The following is a 16,051-nucleotide window of genomic DNA, read 5'->3' on the forward strand; positions in this document are numbered from 1 at the left end:
CAAAGAAATATTCTCATTGAATGAATCCAGTCAAAGAAAACACCCACAGTAGATGATTTTGAGGGTGGGATTTTGGGCAGACTGAGAGCCATTCAGTATTAACACAGGAAAAAAATCAGGGCAGAGGCAGAAGTTGCAGGGGCAAGGGATACAGAGCTCCTTGCCCATGAGCTGCACTTGGGGAAGGCAAAGCTGCTGCTCCCATGTACCCAGAGCCAAGGGCACCAGCGTATGGAGCAGCATCCTGCAGTGTCACATTATAAAATGGATCTGTTTTACTTGACTTCCCCCTGCCCTCTGAAGGGAAAGGGCATGGGAACTCTGATTTCAGTTTTCAACACATGAAGGTCATATTCTCCCAACTTGCACTTCATCACATGCAAATGGAATGCCCAAGATGTAAATCAGACCAAGTTCAAGCTGCCCACGATACTTCGTAGGGTAAGGAAAGCCATCACCGGCTACAATGGAGATTGAATGACTTCCTCTGACAACAGAGCACCAAACCTTTCTGCATCCCTGCTTTGGTCGGTGACCATGAGTAACCCTGTACCCCAGACCATTTGTTAAGTCCATTAGAATTGATCATAATTATTAATTGCAGTGTGGAATCCCCATTAACCACCATGTGAGAAAATGGACTCAGGGACTCAAGCACGACCTCTTGCAGCTTCTCAGCCTTTTCTTGGTGCTGGTGTGGCCTGAACTCCAGAGGGCTGTGGGAAGCATGCCATTTATGAGCGAAACTGCAGGAGGAGAAGACTGCAATAAGCTCTTTTGGCATTGGTATCTGCTTTCTTTTTTTCTTCTCATGGAGACCTGCCAGTGGGGATGGAAAGAAATGCTTCATTTCCCAGTTCTGCATTGCTGCTGCTCCAGGCTCAGCTTAGTCAGCATCAAATCACAGCTGCAGGGGCTGAGGGCAGAGGGACAGTTGGATGGACAGTGGCTTTGCTGCTCCTCTGGAGGGAAATGTCAGTGTCTGTCAACCTGGCCCTGTTTAATGGGCAAAGAATTCAGTAAAGCTGTGGGAAACCTCCTCTTGGCTGGCTGCATGGAGTGAATGGGCTCTTATTTATGCATTTATTTAGCTTATTCTTATGGGTGGGAACTAGCCGCTGAAAGGTCTTTGGAGCAGGCAACAAGGTCCTGTCCTTGTTTCTGGTCTCTCTGGGCAGAGTGGCAGGGCACAAAGGGCCTGTCCCACTCTTCAGTCTCACTGCCCCAGCATCCTCTTGGGAAGGTAAGGCCACTGGAGTTGGCCAAGTTCTGTCTTGAGCTGCATGAGCAGAAGAGGAGACTGGTGAGCCCATGCTCATGAATCAGCTGGTCCAAGGGTGACCAGCAGCAGCTGTGACATATGCCCTTGCCCGTGGAGTGAATGGCAGAGCTCCTCCACACACTTGCCATATCAGGAGTTGTAAGACTGATGAGAGGCTAAATGAGTCCCACAAGTTTCATTCAAGAAGGTGAGTGTCTGTGGCGTTAGCAGTTGTGGGCAAAGAGCCACCACTGGGAAAGGCCATAAGAGAACATACATAAGAGAAATTGTTGGAAATGGTATGGATTCCAACTGATGGACATGGTATAGGAGTCAGTCTTCTTTTCCAGCAAATCTCTAGTAGCCAAATTAGGCTCCCACTGCCATAATGTGATGTGTTTTCCTCTTCCAGCAGTGGTGATTCTGTAGAAACAAGGTGTGTATTTAAACACATCTGTTACTGCTCTGCAATATCACAGCAAGGAGAAAAGCAGCTACAGATGTATTGAGGTGGGCATTAAATTGGTCAAATAAGTTGATACTTAGATATAATGTGTGAAAAGCTGGGGGTTTTATCTAAATGTGGGGAAGAGGTGGCACAGATCGACTCTGTCTTTCTGTCTGATGTTTCTTCTTCAAAGCAGGGTTGAGACTGGTCAACTCTTCATGTACCTACCCAGCTTCACAGCTCAAAAATGCTGTTTGTGAAGCACTGAAGCAAGGCTCTTTCCTTTCTCTCCTTTTTCTTCAGCCAGAGTATAGGTTTAATGTCCTCAGTGTGTTGAGGTACATACAACAGAGACAGTGGTTGGAAAGCCGTGAGATTACAATTGTAAATTGCAGCAAAGAAGCCTTTTGGGAGCTGTTCTGTAATAGGATGCTTCAGTGACCCACCAGAAAATGGAAACAGCGATTATCTGGAGTCTCTTGGGTAAAAAAGCAGAAGGTGTATGCAAGGGTAGCACTGTAAAACAGTAATTTTAGACTTTAAGGGTACCTTGAATGTACTTGAAGAGAATTGAAGGTATATCCAGCAAAGTCCTTCTTTACTGCAAATCAGCACACTATAGGAAAGTGGTTATAAAACCATGTCTCCAGCGTTTTGCAGGGAGAAGCTGACATGGGGAAGTGTTGAGAGTGAATTTTTCTTGCCAGCTTTCTACTGGGTTCAGTGGTTATTCTGTGTACAGCATCATCTTGTCCTCCTTTGAGGGGAGGGTAGAAAATATAGTGCAGTCTCAACATGAGGTGGTGGAGTGCCATAGTGCTGAAATAGCATTCATCTTCCTGCTTCTTTGCCTTCTATTGAAATAGCTGCTTGATAATTTGCCCAGATTTTCACTTCTGTGCTGTAGATTCTATGTTCCTTCTGTTCAGTCTGATGGAATTAGATGCACTTGTGTTGAAGGAAGAGGTCTGCATGTTCAGTATAAAATCCCTTGCCAACGTGGGAAGATGCGAGGCTACATCATCCCAAAATGGCTCATGGTGGCAGTCGGTGGCATGCTGTGTGCAGCAGTCACAGGGCTTTGCAGAAGCAAATGTGCCAGTGTTGCTGCCACGTTTTCTTTTTGTGAGGTGCTGAATTCCTCCTTTTAGGATAAATGGGAAGATGGCAGGTGGGTTTGGGCTCACCTTGTCCACTTGTGTGTTGCTCCCCATGGCTCAGCTCCTGTGTATCTCACCTTGATGCAGGCACCTACCAATAGTGTGTAAATTAAACCTGTTCTCATCCTGCCTGTAATTAAGGAAGAATGAGGCTGGCCATGAAATGAAATGGGCTGGCTCTGGCCACGTGAGGTTTCCAGACCCTCCTCCTGGGGAGGTGGATGGTAGAGCTTCCAGCTTGAGTGGTCACACTTGGTTTGGACAGGCTGGATAATAGGAGCAGATTTTCCACATTTCAGTGGGTTTGGAGCAACTTTTCACTTCAGTTAAAAAATAATAAATTCTGTGATGCTGTGTTTAAAAAGTTAAAAACCAAAACAAGGTTTAGTTGATGCCAAATTATTTCTGGAGGACATTTCCCATCCAAATGCTCGATTTCTGTTGTCATTCACAATAAAGGCCAGATTTTGAAATCTGAGGTTTCAGTGAATGACACCTCCATCCCTGCTCGCTCCAATCATTAACTGTTCATGGTCCAACATCAGGGATCCAGTGACTGGTGTGCGGTGCTCCTGTCCCCTGAAATGGGTTCTCAGCACTGTCAGGGCAGAGGTAGATGGAGCCAAGCATTTCCCCAGGCAGCTTGCCAGCAGCGTCAGTGGTGGGCCTGCAGTTCATTGCCGAAGGAAGAGATGTGAGCAAAGCTGACTGAATTTAGCCAGGTCTTTTTATAACATCGTCTGAAATCTTACCCAAAAAAGGGATGATTTTCCAGCACAGAGGTTATCTCTGTGTTTTAGTCTCACTCCTGATGCATTAAGGCACTTAAGAGGAGGGGAGCACTGATCACTGGACCCTTAGGTCATGCTGGACTGGAGAGTCACCCAGGACCCCTGCAGGCCTGAAATGCCTCCCACAGCCTCCTTTCCTGTGCATGGCTTGTTCAGATGCCTCCTATCTTATTCTTCCTTACTGCTTTCCCCTCTGGCCGTTTTCAAATGTCCAGGACAGATCTGTGCTTAGTTTTTGGCTTCTTCACATCTCTTGCAATCTCCATCTTTGCAAATAAAACGGACCAGGAACAGCACAGCTCATGTCTATGGGGCTGAGGTTTCTTTCCTAGAGAAGGGCAACAACATCTGAACTGGCAGGTATAGACAGTCCTTGATATAGGCTGTTCGCAGGCAGGGTGTTGTATGGGAAAGGAGTGGCTGGTGCAAGCCAAGGTTTAGCTGGGGAACATGCTGGTAGTTCAGCAGAACTGCTTTATGAGGCCGTGCTCAGATCCACAAGCTCTGTCAGTGCAGATGCAGCCCAAGCTGCCATTCATCTCTGCTGCTGGTGCTCACGTAAGGCTGGCATTGAGGGGCTGAGCCTTGATAGCAGAAACTCCTTGCCCATGGTGTCTCAGCGCTGTTACAATGTCCACAGTTGCTGCTGCTTTACATAAACCTTCTTTTCTATGGAGGTGGCAGCTTACCTCTGGTGCATGGCCCAGCTTGTGAGCTGTCCTGCTGGAATGGCTCCTGTTCTTGTCTTCCTTCCAGAAAAGGAGAAGGAGAAGCTGGAGATGGAGCTGGCAGCTCTGCGCTCTGCCAACGAGGACCAGCGGAGGCACATCGAGATCCTCGACCAAGCCCTCAACAACGCGCAAGCCAAGGTCATCAAACTGGAAGAGGAGGTGAGGCATGGGCAGCATCTCTGTGCTCGGAGGACAGTGGTAGCTCATGGTTAGAGCTTCCTCTGTCCAAGTCAGTCCCTCCCAGCCATGGTGTGGTAGACCTTCCTGCTCCCCTTGTACTGGCCTTTTTACAGAGAAAATGCATAGTTATACAGCACTGAGCCAAACAAGCAAGCAAAGGGGACCACAACCATAGATGTTTTCAGAGCAGAGCCAGGAGCAGCACCAGACTCAAGTAGCTGGTGGCTGAGGTAATGGTCAGATTTAATAGAAGTATCAAATAAAAAGCTGACTACTCACTGACTTGGGACTGCAACACAAATACGTGGTGTTGGTGCATCCCATTTATCCCCAGATAATGCCAGGGGGCTTTTGAGATGTGCACAGCAGCACAGGGCTCAGTAACTTCTCGTCTAAACAGTGGTTTGAAATCAGACTGTTCAGGATTTAGAGGTACAAAGAGCTACAGGTTGTATCTGGGAGCTGAAAAAAACCCTATGATTCCATGAGTCCCAAGAAGTGCAGAACTTTCAAGAGGTCTTTAAGCAGTGATCCTACAAGCCTGATAGTGAAAACAGGTATTCAGATAGAAACACAAATCCTAGGAACAGAGAGCTCTTCAAACTGACAAGTACAGAACAATGTCTAGTAGCTGAAAGCTGAAGCTAGACAGATTCCAAGGAGAAATAATGCTCTGTTTGAATTGTAACAGTGATGCTGTCAGTTCTTTATTACTGGAGGTCTCCAAGTCTCCATTTATTGTGTTCCTTAAGGACCTTCGATCAGGAGGTGTGGGTTTAATACCTAGCTGAAAGTCTATGCATTCTGACTATTAAAACAGGCCTTTTTGGACCTAAAATCTCTGTCCATGGGACTAACAAAGAGGGAATATGTTTTATGGGTGATAAAAGAAACATGATCTTTACTATCTGAGTGGGCAGGTCACTGGGGAGGGGAGGGCCATTGATGAATCTCTATCCTAGCAGGCTGGGTAGAGGTTCAGGCTCTGGCACAGGCTGCTGGCATGATCTTAAGCAGGTCTGTTCCCTTTCAGTGCCACATTTCCCACCTGCACCCTCCCAGGGCTGGTCTGGGGGTGAATCACAGGAGCCCACTGGGGGCAGGGGCACAAGGGGTCTGTGAGGAGCAGGTATTTCCCCAAATACCTGGAAGTAACTTAAGTGCAGTTTATCTCCTTGGAAAGGTGAAATGTGAATTGACCTCGGTGGTATTTGAATGTGTGCTATCAGGGTATCCAGCATGCCAGACCCCCTGTTAGGATAACTAGTGGTTACTTAGAGTCTGGAAGATTTAAGGTACTCTCTCTCACTCACTTTGTGTGTGTGTGTGTGTGTGTATATATATATATATGTGCGTGTGTAAGTGCTGAAGGCATTGCTGTTTTGTTTCTGACCATTCTGACTTCCCACTGAGAAACATTTTAAGAACTCCATTCCCTCCAGTGGATACACTCAGCAGCAAGAAGAGGATCACATTAAGTTTAACTGCTCCTTTGTTAGTTAGACTAAAGCCTGCTCACCATCTCAGTGTATTTGGGGCAGTCCCCTTGGGGTTGCTGCAGGAGCTAGCATACCTTTAATCTGTACATAATTCACTCAACACTGTTAGCCTGAAAGGCAACCCGACGTTTTCTATTTGCATTTCATTACAAAGTGGCTGAATGAAGGAATGTTTTAGGTGGCAACACCTGCTTCTACAGTCCCAGCATCACACAGGGGATGGGAAGAAACACATTTAGCTGCTGGCTGCTCCGCAGACCGTCAGTGTGGTACTGGCAGTACCACTGAATACACACCAGTGAAGGCAGCAGAAGCATAGAAGCAGATTTCCAGGCAGGTGGTGTAAGAAGCCTCCCTGTTCCTGCTGGGCTGTATTAAATACATTTGCAGCTTTAGGGCTCTAAGAGCTTTGCAGCTGCCAGTTTTTAGTCTATTCACCCAACAGAAATGTGCTGGGGATCAGAGCTAGCGCCTTGGATTGTGGACTGGTGGAGCTGAGGAGAGGGCAAAGGTTCCCCTTTTGAGAGCTACGAAGCTCCTGCCTGGGCATCGTGGATGTTATGGAGGTGGTAACCTCCTGCCTGCGGCATGATAGATCTCAGAGGTGACAACATATGAAGGTAATGCAGTATTTGCCAGAGTGTGTCTGTCAGAGCCCTCAGCCTGCAAACCCATGTGGACCTGGTAGGGTTTAACTGGTTTTTCATTGTACTGGGAGCTCAAGTTAATTTTATGCCAGCTGTCACGTTCTAATTCCTCAAGGCAGTATCATGCCGCTCGGGTGGCTGCTGGCATGTGCCCAAGCTCCTGTGCTCCCTTTCCTTTGTTTTTGGCCTGTTTCATCACTAAATGAGAGCACCTTGCTAATAGTCTACAGTGTTTCTGGAGCTCGGTTCGACACACGTACAGCAGATGATGTTGAAGCTTTGGCCTTCCATCTTAAATCAGGAATTTTTACTATAATTTGGAATATATTGAAGGAAACACAAAATCACTCAAACGAAAATGACTGTTATTATTTTTATCATTACCAGAGCTCTACATCATGCCCTGCTTTGTAAATCCACACAGGTTTCTTCTACGACCAGAATATAATTAAGTTTTAAAGCTTTTAAAATCAAGACTTGAGAAATAAGCAGCAGCTCCTAAGTTGAATTGACATAAGATAGCATAAATGTGCATTATCCCGAGTGCCTGCTAGTAGAATTGAATTCAAAACCATGTAGGTGGTATTAGCAGCACACATCATCCGGGAGACTGCTGCTGGAATTGTCTGTCTGCTCCACACTTTGGATGGAAGACTCAATAATTGGAGAGGGTTCAGAAAGCAGTTGTAGCATTTATTTGGGGCCCAGAAGCTGTTCTCTGCTGTGAACGATGAACGTGAAGAGGTGGCTGAGCTCCGGGCCGTGCGCATGAGCATGAAGAAGGGATTGCTCTCAGCCAGACTAGATGTTGCTCTTTAATGTAAGAAGAAATAATGAGATGCAGTGTTTGGGGGTTGAAGCTGAGCAAATCAGGCCAGAAATAAAGAGTTAGTAATTAACACTGAAACAACCGACTTAGAGAGATAATAGGTTCTCCATCTCTGAAGTCTTTAACTCAGATCTCAAATAGCATAGACATTCATTGCTCAAACTGGAGTTACATTCCTAGCACAGATATTTTTCTAAGACCTACTCTTTACTCAGATTCATTTGCTTGGATCCTCCCCTTTTAGCCTGAGCTCTTCTTTCATCTTTATTTCCTAATCCCTGGGACAAGGGCAGTGTTCAGGCAAGCTTGCTGATCTTGTGAATATACGAATTGTTTCATTAAACGCTTCTTGCTCTGGTAGGTCACAGTTTGGAAACAGAACAAGAAGTAATTTACTTAAATTGCGTAAGAGAAAGCCAGATTAGGCATTAGGGTAAAAGTTTTCTGGCAATAAAGGAAAATAAGCCGTCAAGTAGTTTGCAGGGGGGTTGTGGGGTCCCTACCCCTGGAGGGTTTTGTAAACAGATTATACAGACATGTGCCAGGTTTTAGATAGAGTTGATCCTACCTTGCAGCAGGAGGATGGATTGGTGCCTCTCCAGGTGCCATCCGGCTTTTATGCATTTGAGTCAGTATGTCTGTGAGGCAGTGGAGCTTGGTATCATGTATTTCTGATTGCAGTCCACCTCCCTTATGGATGCACACTGCACTGACAAGCCCATTAAATGACAACAGTTTGTACTTCGTTTTTTAACCGTGTAGGTGAATGTTTTGCTTAAGAATCTATAGGCAGAATAGAAAATTCAGAATTGGCTCAGGAAGTTCCCTATACATTTATGAGTATGGGAACTGTCTTCTTGCATATCTCCAACTAAACTCATTGCTAAGGCAGTGGACATGTATGCATCGCCTCACCTGCACATGCATGTGTGAACAAAGGGGCTTAGAGCGCTGCTGCAAGGCCACATTCTGGCTGCTGCGGTACAGATGGACCCTGCAGCATCTGGCAGGATGTGGGGGAGCAGATGAGGTCTGCTACTGAGGAGGGACCCCAGAGGAGCCCCTTTCCCCTCTCCGATCTGCACTGGGGAAGCTGGGAGGTGGCACAGGCACCTTCCTACTGCCAAAATAGCACATTGGGCAGGAAGCCACCACTGTGTCTGTCCTGCCAAGCTGTGAGCTCCCGAGGAATGCAACCCTCGTGCTGCTGCCAGAGACTAGTGGGGATTATAATCTCATTAATTTTCATGAAAAGCCCTGGGAGCCATAGGCGTTAGACTGGATTACAGTGGGGCCAAGGAGGTCACGCTGCCAGTTGTTGGCTCTGGCTGGGGAGGGTTGTTTAGACCAGGCTTTGCTTTTGCTGTGAGCAAACCCGTGTTTCACTTCACCTGTGATGTGGATGGGTTTAGGGTGGCAGAAAAGGAATTTCAAGAAACAGTGGGTTTATTATCATTGGATTCAGTGAGCCCAACATCATGGAAGGGGAGAGCTAAAACCCAATCAACTTTGTAGCATGGGAGTCCTGGACAAAGCAGAGGACCCTGGCTGAAGGAGAACCTCACAGCCAGGGGTACCCAGTGCTGGTGTTTATTTGCTCCACATGCCCAGGAACAAGGCAACAAACTTCTCACTACATCCCAAGGTATTTAAAGGCATACCTTTTGTGGTTTATAGCTCCTATATCCCACACTGAGTTAATTTTAATAGTGATTTAAATACTTACAAAAGAGTTAGGCACAAGGATAGCCTGTTCACCCTCACCTTGCCATCTCACAGCGCATCTCCAGCCTCCCTTATTTACCTAGTTCCCCAGTGTTGACTGGGGTTTAATGTGTTTTTCTGCCTCCTGAGGGAGACTAGAAGTCCTAAAGAGGATCTTAGTGATCATGGCAATGACCTTGAGCATCCCTCATTAATCCTCAGGCTGCAGATGGGGTCTAGCAGAGGCTTGCAAAGCCTTTGTGATCCAGCATCCAAGCCCATTCACCCTCCCTTTCTGAGTCAGGGCATTAAGTCCAGAATGTTTTGGAGTCTTTGGGGGTTCATTGAGGTCTTTTGGGGTTGCAGCTTCAGTTTGTGTGTGCTGTTGCTTTTTCCACTACAAGGCAGGTATCTTTAGAACGGTAAATTTGCTTGTGAAGAGAAAATTCATGACAAAAGGTTGGGAGAGAAGAGGGGAACTGGGCTTCCTGAGGCTGGGACTGTGGCCCATGGGGTGAGCAGGCAGACCCCACTGCCACAGCCCCATGGGCAAGTTTTGGGGTCAGTGTCCATGCTCACCAGGGATGAGGGTGGCTCATGGACACCAAGGTGAGCTCACCCCTTCTCAGTGCCAGATTTTGGCTGGGAGTCCAGTTTGACCACAGGCTTTGCTGCCCATCCCAGTGCCCAGCATGTCCATCATCCGCACCCTCCTCTCCCCAGGAGCCCTCAAGCCTGCCAGCTCCTGCCATGAGCCCCAATCACAACACCCTATGGTGTCACTTGGTGACGTGCTTGGTGGCATGGTAGGAGGCCAGAAGAAGGGGATATAGCTGCTAAGTCCCTTGAATATCTGCAGTCCACTTGCAAATTCCTTTTGGGGTGTGATGTTTGAGCAATACCCCTGTATTGCAAAATCCTTGTGTCACGTTTAGCCTTTCAGTAATTGCACTGTATACCTAAGGAGGGCCTGGCTTTAGCTTCCAGCACATCTGTACACCAGCATGGCCAAGCCCAGGAGCAGAATAGAGCAGGTGGAATGCTTCTGGCTGCTGGCACTCTTCTTGTTACACCTGTGTTGAACAGATAGGCAGGGGTGGAAAAGAGACTGAGTGCAATCAGTGTCACCAGTCAATAAAACCCACTCCTACCTGAGGCCAGCCTGTATACTTGCCCAAAGAGTATCCACCAACATGATGGTAGGTAAATGGCCAGGGGGTTTAATGGCCAATGATACCCAGTGGTGGGAGATCTTGGCAGCTCCCTTTGAGAGCAGTGGAGCTGCCCCAGCAATGCTTGCTGTGCCCTTCCCTGCCAACCAAAGGGGCACCATCCTTCCCTAGAGAAGCTCTCAGAATGCCACAGCCATGCTCAAGCCCAGTGCTTCCCTGCAAGTGTGCCCAGCAGCCCAGGGTGCTCCCAGAGCCCCAGCACTACCGACCCTACAAGGATGCTGGGGAGGGACTCTTCATTAGGGACTGTAGTGATAGGACAAGGGGTAATGGGTTCAAACTTAAACAGGGGAAGTTTAGATTGGATATAAGGAAGAAGCTCTTTACTGTAAAGGTGGTGAGGCACTGGAATGGGTTGCCCAGGGAGGTTGTGAATGCTCCATCCCTGGTGGTGTTCAAGGCCAGGTTGGACAGAGCCTTGGGTAATATGGTTTAGTGTGAGGTGTCCCTGCCCATGGCAGGGGGTTGGAACTGGATGATCTCAAGGTCCTTTCCAACCCAAACCATTCTGTGATTGATTCTGTGACCCCTGCCCCTCAGCTGCGCAGGAAGCAGGCCTATGTGGAGAAGGTGGAGAAGCTGCAGCAGGCGCTGACACAGCTGCAGGCAGCCTGCGAGAAGAGGGAGCAGATGGAGCGGCGGCTGCGCACGCGCCTGGAGCGGGAGCTGGACTCGCTGCGGATGCAGCAGGTGAGGACAGGCTGGGCTGCATGGGGCCTTTGGTATTGCTTTGAAAGAGGGACAGTCATTTGCAGCCCTGCCTGGTGCCGCTTTGCTTTGGGGTTCAGGTCAATGGGCTTCCTTTCCTCTGGCTGTGTTGTGGCTGCGCCATCCCTGGCAGTGCTCAAGGCCAGGTTGGACGGGGCTTGGAGCAACCTGGTTCAGAGGAAGGCGTGTCTGCCTGTGGCAGAGGGGTAGAACTAGATGGGCTTTAAAGATCCTTTCCAACCCAAACCGCAATATGATGCTAACTCCTGATCTTCAGCAGAGGATGTTGGGGGGTGCAGGAGCTTGGACCATGTCTGTTCTGGGCAAAGCTGGTTCACAGAAACCTCTGCCCGTGAGAGATGTGGAGACAAGCAGTGTCATCTTCAGACAATAAATTATTTAAATACTAGCACAGCCCAGAATGGGCTAGAAGTGTTCATTTGCATTTCTGTGTATGTCTTCTTTTCCTTTTTGGCAGCCCTGTGCCCTTAGAGCGGTAATATTACGCTTGTATTTTATGCACAGTTACTCCTTTGTTATTCCTCCTCCATCCCCAAGTCCCAAAGTCCAGTCATCTGTGAAAAGGGGAAAGAAAAAAGCACAAGGAGTTTGCAAGGAGGATGATGTTCCAAGCTGCAGCCACAGTGAATGCCAAATACAGGGGCATAGGCTCCAGAGAGCGAGCAGATGTACTAAGGGTATCAAACCACTGGGGAAAAAACAGCAACATAAGCAAAACGTGATGCTCTTGTACCTCTGTCAATGCATGCACCTGCTACAGTACCCTTCCTTATTTATGAGCCATTAGTGGAGACCAAAGCAGCTGTTACACGGAGCTTGTGCTGCCACAAGGCAGACGGGCTGCTCCTGCTGCCAGGGTGCAACTGGGATATGGCTCTAAAGCCAGTATCTGTGGTTGGCAGGGTCATGAGGTGGCCAGACCTGAGAGCATCCCCTTCTCTCCAGCAGCACTGAGGCAGGGCAGATCCCCCAGCACCCTTCCAACAGCTCCCTGGAGACCCTTCCCATCCGTATTGGCTTCTTGCTGGTGTATAAAGGCTTTCTTGCCATGGCTGCCATGGGCTTGCTGTGCCTGTGTAGTTTGGGTAGCCCTTCTCAGTTGCGCGTAGCCTGCTCTCCTCCAGTTTAACAAAGAGACTACATGGAGGATGGCATGCTGATGCTGGTGCAAATGGAAAGACATTTGAGAAGAGCACAATTATAATTCAAGCAAAGATAAAACTAGAACTGGGAAAAGTTTTGTTCTCTCTGGACTGGAATATAGGGACAAATTGATATGTTAGGTAGGATGGGATGGACTGTTACCGAAGTCCTTGTCTTGACAGTTCAGGCTCTATCTGCTCATTTGGGTAGAAAATTCCTCTGTAACTTACAGATTCCTCCTTTTTAAAATACATCTTTTGGCACTGGGATTAACAATTGTATTTGGGGTTGCCATAGTTCTCAAATGCCTGCTCCAGTTCCTTCTAGAAAGCTTTAAGAAGAACGATGCTCTAACTTGTCTCTCCTCAGCTTCGAGAGGAACTTTGGTGGTTTTTTTCCTGTTATCATTTATACCTTTTGGTTTGTCAGCCATAATGCTGCAATCAAAATGCTCCAACTTTTTACTTTAGAGTTGAGTTCTCTGAGTTATCTCCTGATAACTCAGGTTACATATAATACATATATGTAATATATAATATATATGTTCTTGATTATATCTCCTGAAACGTTTTCTCATCACAGAGGAAAAAAAGATCTTATTTTTCTCTTTTAACTGGAGTCAGCAGAAGAGACACAGCACACAAGGAGACAGCCAGAATTTCTTCTGTTCCTGCCTTGTTGGTAACTGAGTCCAAATGGCAGATCTTCATTATCAGTGACGCACAAGCTAGGACCAAAACCAATTGAGCATGCAGGGCTGGCAGAGGTTTTGACTCAGAAGATGACAGGCACCAGTGATGTCCCAAGATGCCATTAACAGACCAGGACCGTGCTTCCAAACCATTGCCTTCCTGCCAGAGATCTGACAGTGTTTTTGCAGGAGTAGCCGCAGCTGTAGCTCCTAAGGGCTGTTCCATATTGCATTTCCAGAAAGCAGCTTCCAAATGCGTCATTACTGCACCAAAGGCAAAGGCTGCAGCCCTCCCCTGGTGCCTCTAGTTTGCCATAAGCAGGAGATAAATGTCTAGAAGGAGGAAATGTGGTTTGGAGAATGGAAATGCTGCAGTGCTCGCTGCAGTGTGATGGCACATGTTTGCCCTTTAACACAGCACTGTGCACTGTGGAGGGTAACAATTATCTTGCATTCTCTATTGGAAAAAAACCCATATTATGAATCAGTGGGTGCTCTGCACTGAATGTATAAAATTCTATTATAATGCTGACTCCTCTGGAAAAAAAAAAAACAACCACAATCAAAATGGGTTTGTTTTTCTTGTCAAATTGGCGCTTAGCTTGAATCACACTGTGTCTTAGTTCCTTTTTGTAACAATATATAATGCTACCTTTGTGCTTGAGAGAGGGACCTTTTAACAGTTTTTATTATCATTTTAGATCCATTAAATAGAGATCTTAAGCTGCAGAAGAGCCCCTGGGGTTGTCACTTCTGGGAAGTTGGAGAATGTGAAGGGTGTATTTGATAGGAATTGCTTATCTTCATAGGCATTCTCTTAAATGAGATACAGAAAACAGGAAAGTACACGATGATTGCCAAAGAGGTTAATACCGACCCTATTAAAAAAGAATCTGGGGTGTGTAATTACAGATGATGCGTGTATATGATAAGGTCCCAGCAGTACCACAATAGAAAATCACAGCAAGTTTTAAAGCTTCATTGTGCAGTGTTGCAGCATCTTCTGTGTAGAGGTTTTAGTAACGTACACAAGAGTACAAAAAATTTATATACATATAAATTCATGTAGTTCAGTGGTTTAATGCATCTTATTGTTCCTTGGGGAGTTTTAGGTGAGACAGTTCACAATGTTTATTCAAGAACCTAATTCTACACCTCTTTATAATTAACATGTAATAAATCCATCTTGTTTTTTTATTGTTTCCTCATAAGATACAATCCAAAGCTACAAGTGGAAGCCAAGTTTGCCACCACCCAAATGATAGCATTTCACAAGTGTTTCTTTTCTCTTTTGCAAAGGATATAAATATTGCTTTCACAGAGGAACCAAAAGCCCATATGCTACCTTACTACTGATAGCTGGATTAAGTTATGAAACAAAGTTAACCAAGACTTTGAGTACCTGAGGAAGCTGAAGCCCTCAAGGCAGTGAGAGAAGAGGGCCTCCATTGCAAATTTGTCTCTCTGTCCTTGATTTTACCTTTGGTTTTGCTTCTCTTTCCTGAAAGTACATGAGATTCCTGAAGAACAGCCCCATCTGAGATAGAGGATAGTGTCTCCTTAATTCACAATATCTATAAACCAGGAAAACCTGTTCTTTTCTCCTCCTGACTGACCTGGTGACTTTCAATGTTCTAATTAAGCAAGTAGTTGATGGGTATTGTCTTTTCTTCCAAAACATTTCTTCAAAATGATGCTTTTCAGTCTGCGAAAGTGATTGTCCCTTGCAATGATTGAGGAGATGTTTCAGAATGTTGCCTTGGTCTGAATTATGGATTCCCAATAAAGTTTTCTGCCAGAGAGAAAATAATCTCAATGATTTCAGTTTCCTTGCTGTGTTTGGAAAGAGATAGGTCACAGTTACAGAAGAGAGAGTCTTGAATGATGGGTCAAGAAATCCATGCAGGAACACAGGTTTTACCTACAGGAGTAGGAGCGGACAGATGCAAGTCATCTCCTCACGACAGAGCAGAATATCCATATGCCCTCCATAAAGGTAAGATGCTTTTCCAGCATGTATACAGACCAACCAGAGGCAGGCAGAGAGACTCAGGTATGCCTCCATAGATAACTGCAGCTGTAACTGTAGATGCTTACCTCCAAGGTCATGCTTGACAAACTCTCTGCACTGTTGACATCTAACTCTGGAGATACATACAACCCACAGCTGTCTGTCTTTCTACATCTGAGTTCTCCTAGGTGAGACTGTACACCTTGTAAAGTAAATGTGCTTCATCTAGTCTTGCCCAGGAGCCTTACTTGGTAGGTGTTCTCATAGCATGTGTGACAGGCTCCATGCTAAATTTAGGTTCCGTAAGAAAGGTGGTCAAAAGATGATGATCTTTAAAGGTCCCTTCCAACCAAAACCGTTCTATGATTCTAAAAGAACTGCAGGTGCCATCATGTACGACTCACAAAATTACTCAGAACTTCAAGGATTTGTCTGAAATACGAGTTTATCCTAGCAACAAGCAGCTAAAGTGTATCTTAATACTAGATTTTCTTGGAATACTGGGCTGGGACAATTTATCTCCAGTGGATTAAGTGTAAACTGCAAACAATTACGTGATAGGAGATAAAGGCGTTGTAGCAATAACTGTGAGTTCAGCAGTCACACCACAGGCATACTGGAAATATGGGGAAACAATGTCAAGTGTCTGTGCAAGGAGACTCTTGGTCACAAAAGCCGTGATGTAGAATAGCTCTGAGCAAATGTACTTGCTCCCAGATGCAAGTGACATAGGTTTTGGCAGGTGTGTGGGTAGTTGTTGCAGAACTTTGCCTATGTTGTAAATTCAACTGAACTGATTCCTCAACAGTTTCTCTGGATGAGCAGGACTGTGGCTTTCAATACCTGCCTGGGCTTTTCAAGGTGGCTTTGACATTTGTTTGGAGACCTGTGTAATACAGACAGAGACAGCTTCTGCTTTCAAACTGGGAAAGGACTTGTGTGATTTGGTTCTAATGTAATGGGTATTACAGGACCATCTGGATGGGACTAGGTGG

The 16,051-nt window shown here is 46.3% G+C and overlaps 1 protein-coding gene across 1 annotated transcript; it reads left to right on the forward strand.

The window, feature by feature from the left end:
• Window positions 1–4,344: 4,344 nt before the first annotated feature.
• On the forward strand, window positions 4,345–11,690 carry LOC133207045 (angiomotin-like protein 1). Its single transcript, XM_061343573.1, has 3 exons — window positions 4,345–4,550; window positions 11,023–11,246; window positions 11,669–11,690. The coding sequence occupies exons 1-3, from the start codon at window positions 4,359–4,361 to the stop codon at window positions 11,688–11,690; spliced, it is 438 nt and encodes a 145-aa protein (XP_061199557.1). The 5' UTR covers window positions 4,345–4,358.
• The last annotated feature ends 4,361 nt before the right edge of the window (window positions 11,691–16,051 follow it).

This window comes from Neopsephotus bourkii, unplaced genomic scaffold, assembly GCF_033783945.1.
Source record: "Neopsephotus bourkii isolate Nb327-2 ecotype Australia unplaced genomic scaffold, CSIRO-AGI_Nbou_v1 NB_1825, whole genome shotgun sequence".
Lineage (NCBI taxonomy): Eukaryota > Metazoa > Chordata > Aves > Psittaciformes > Psittacidae > Neopsephotus > Neopsephotus bourkii.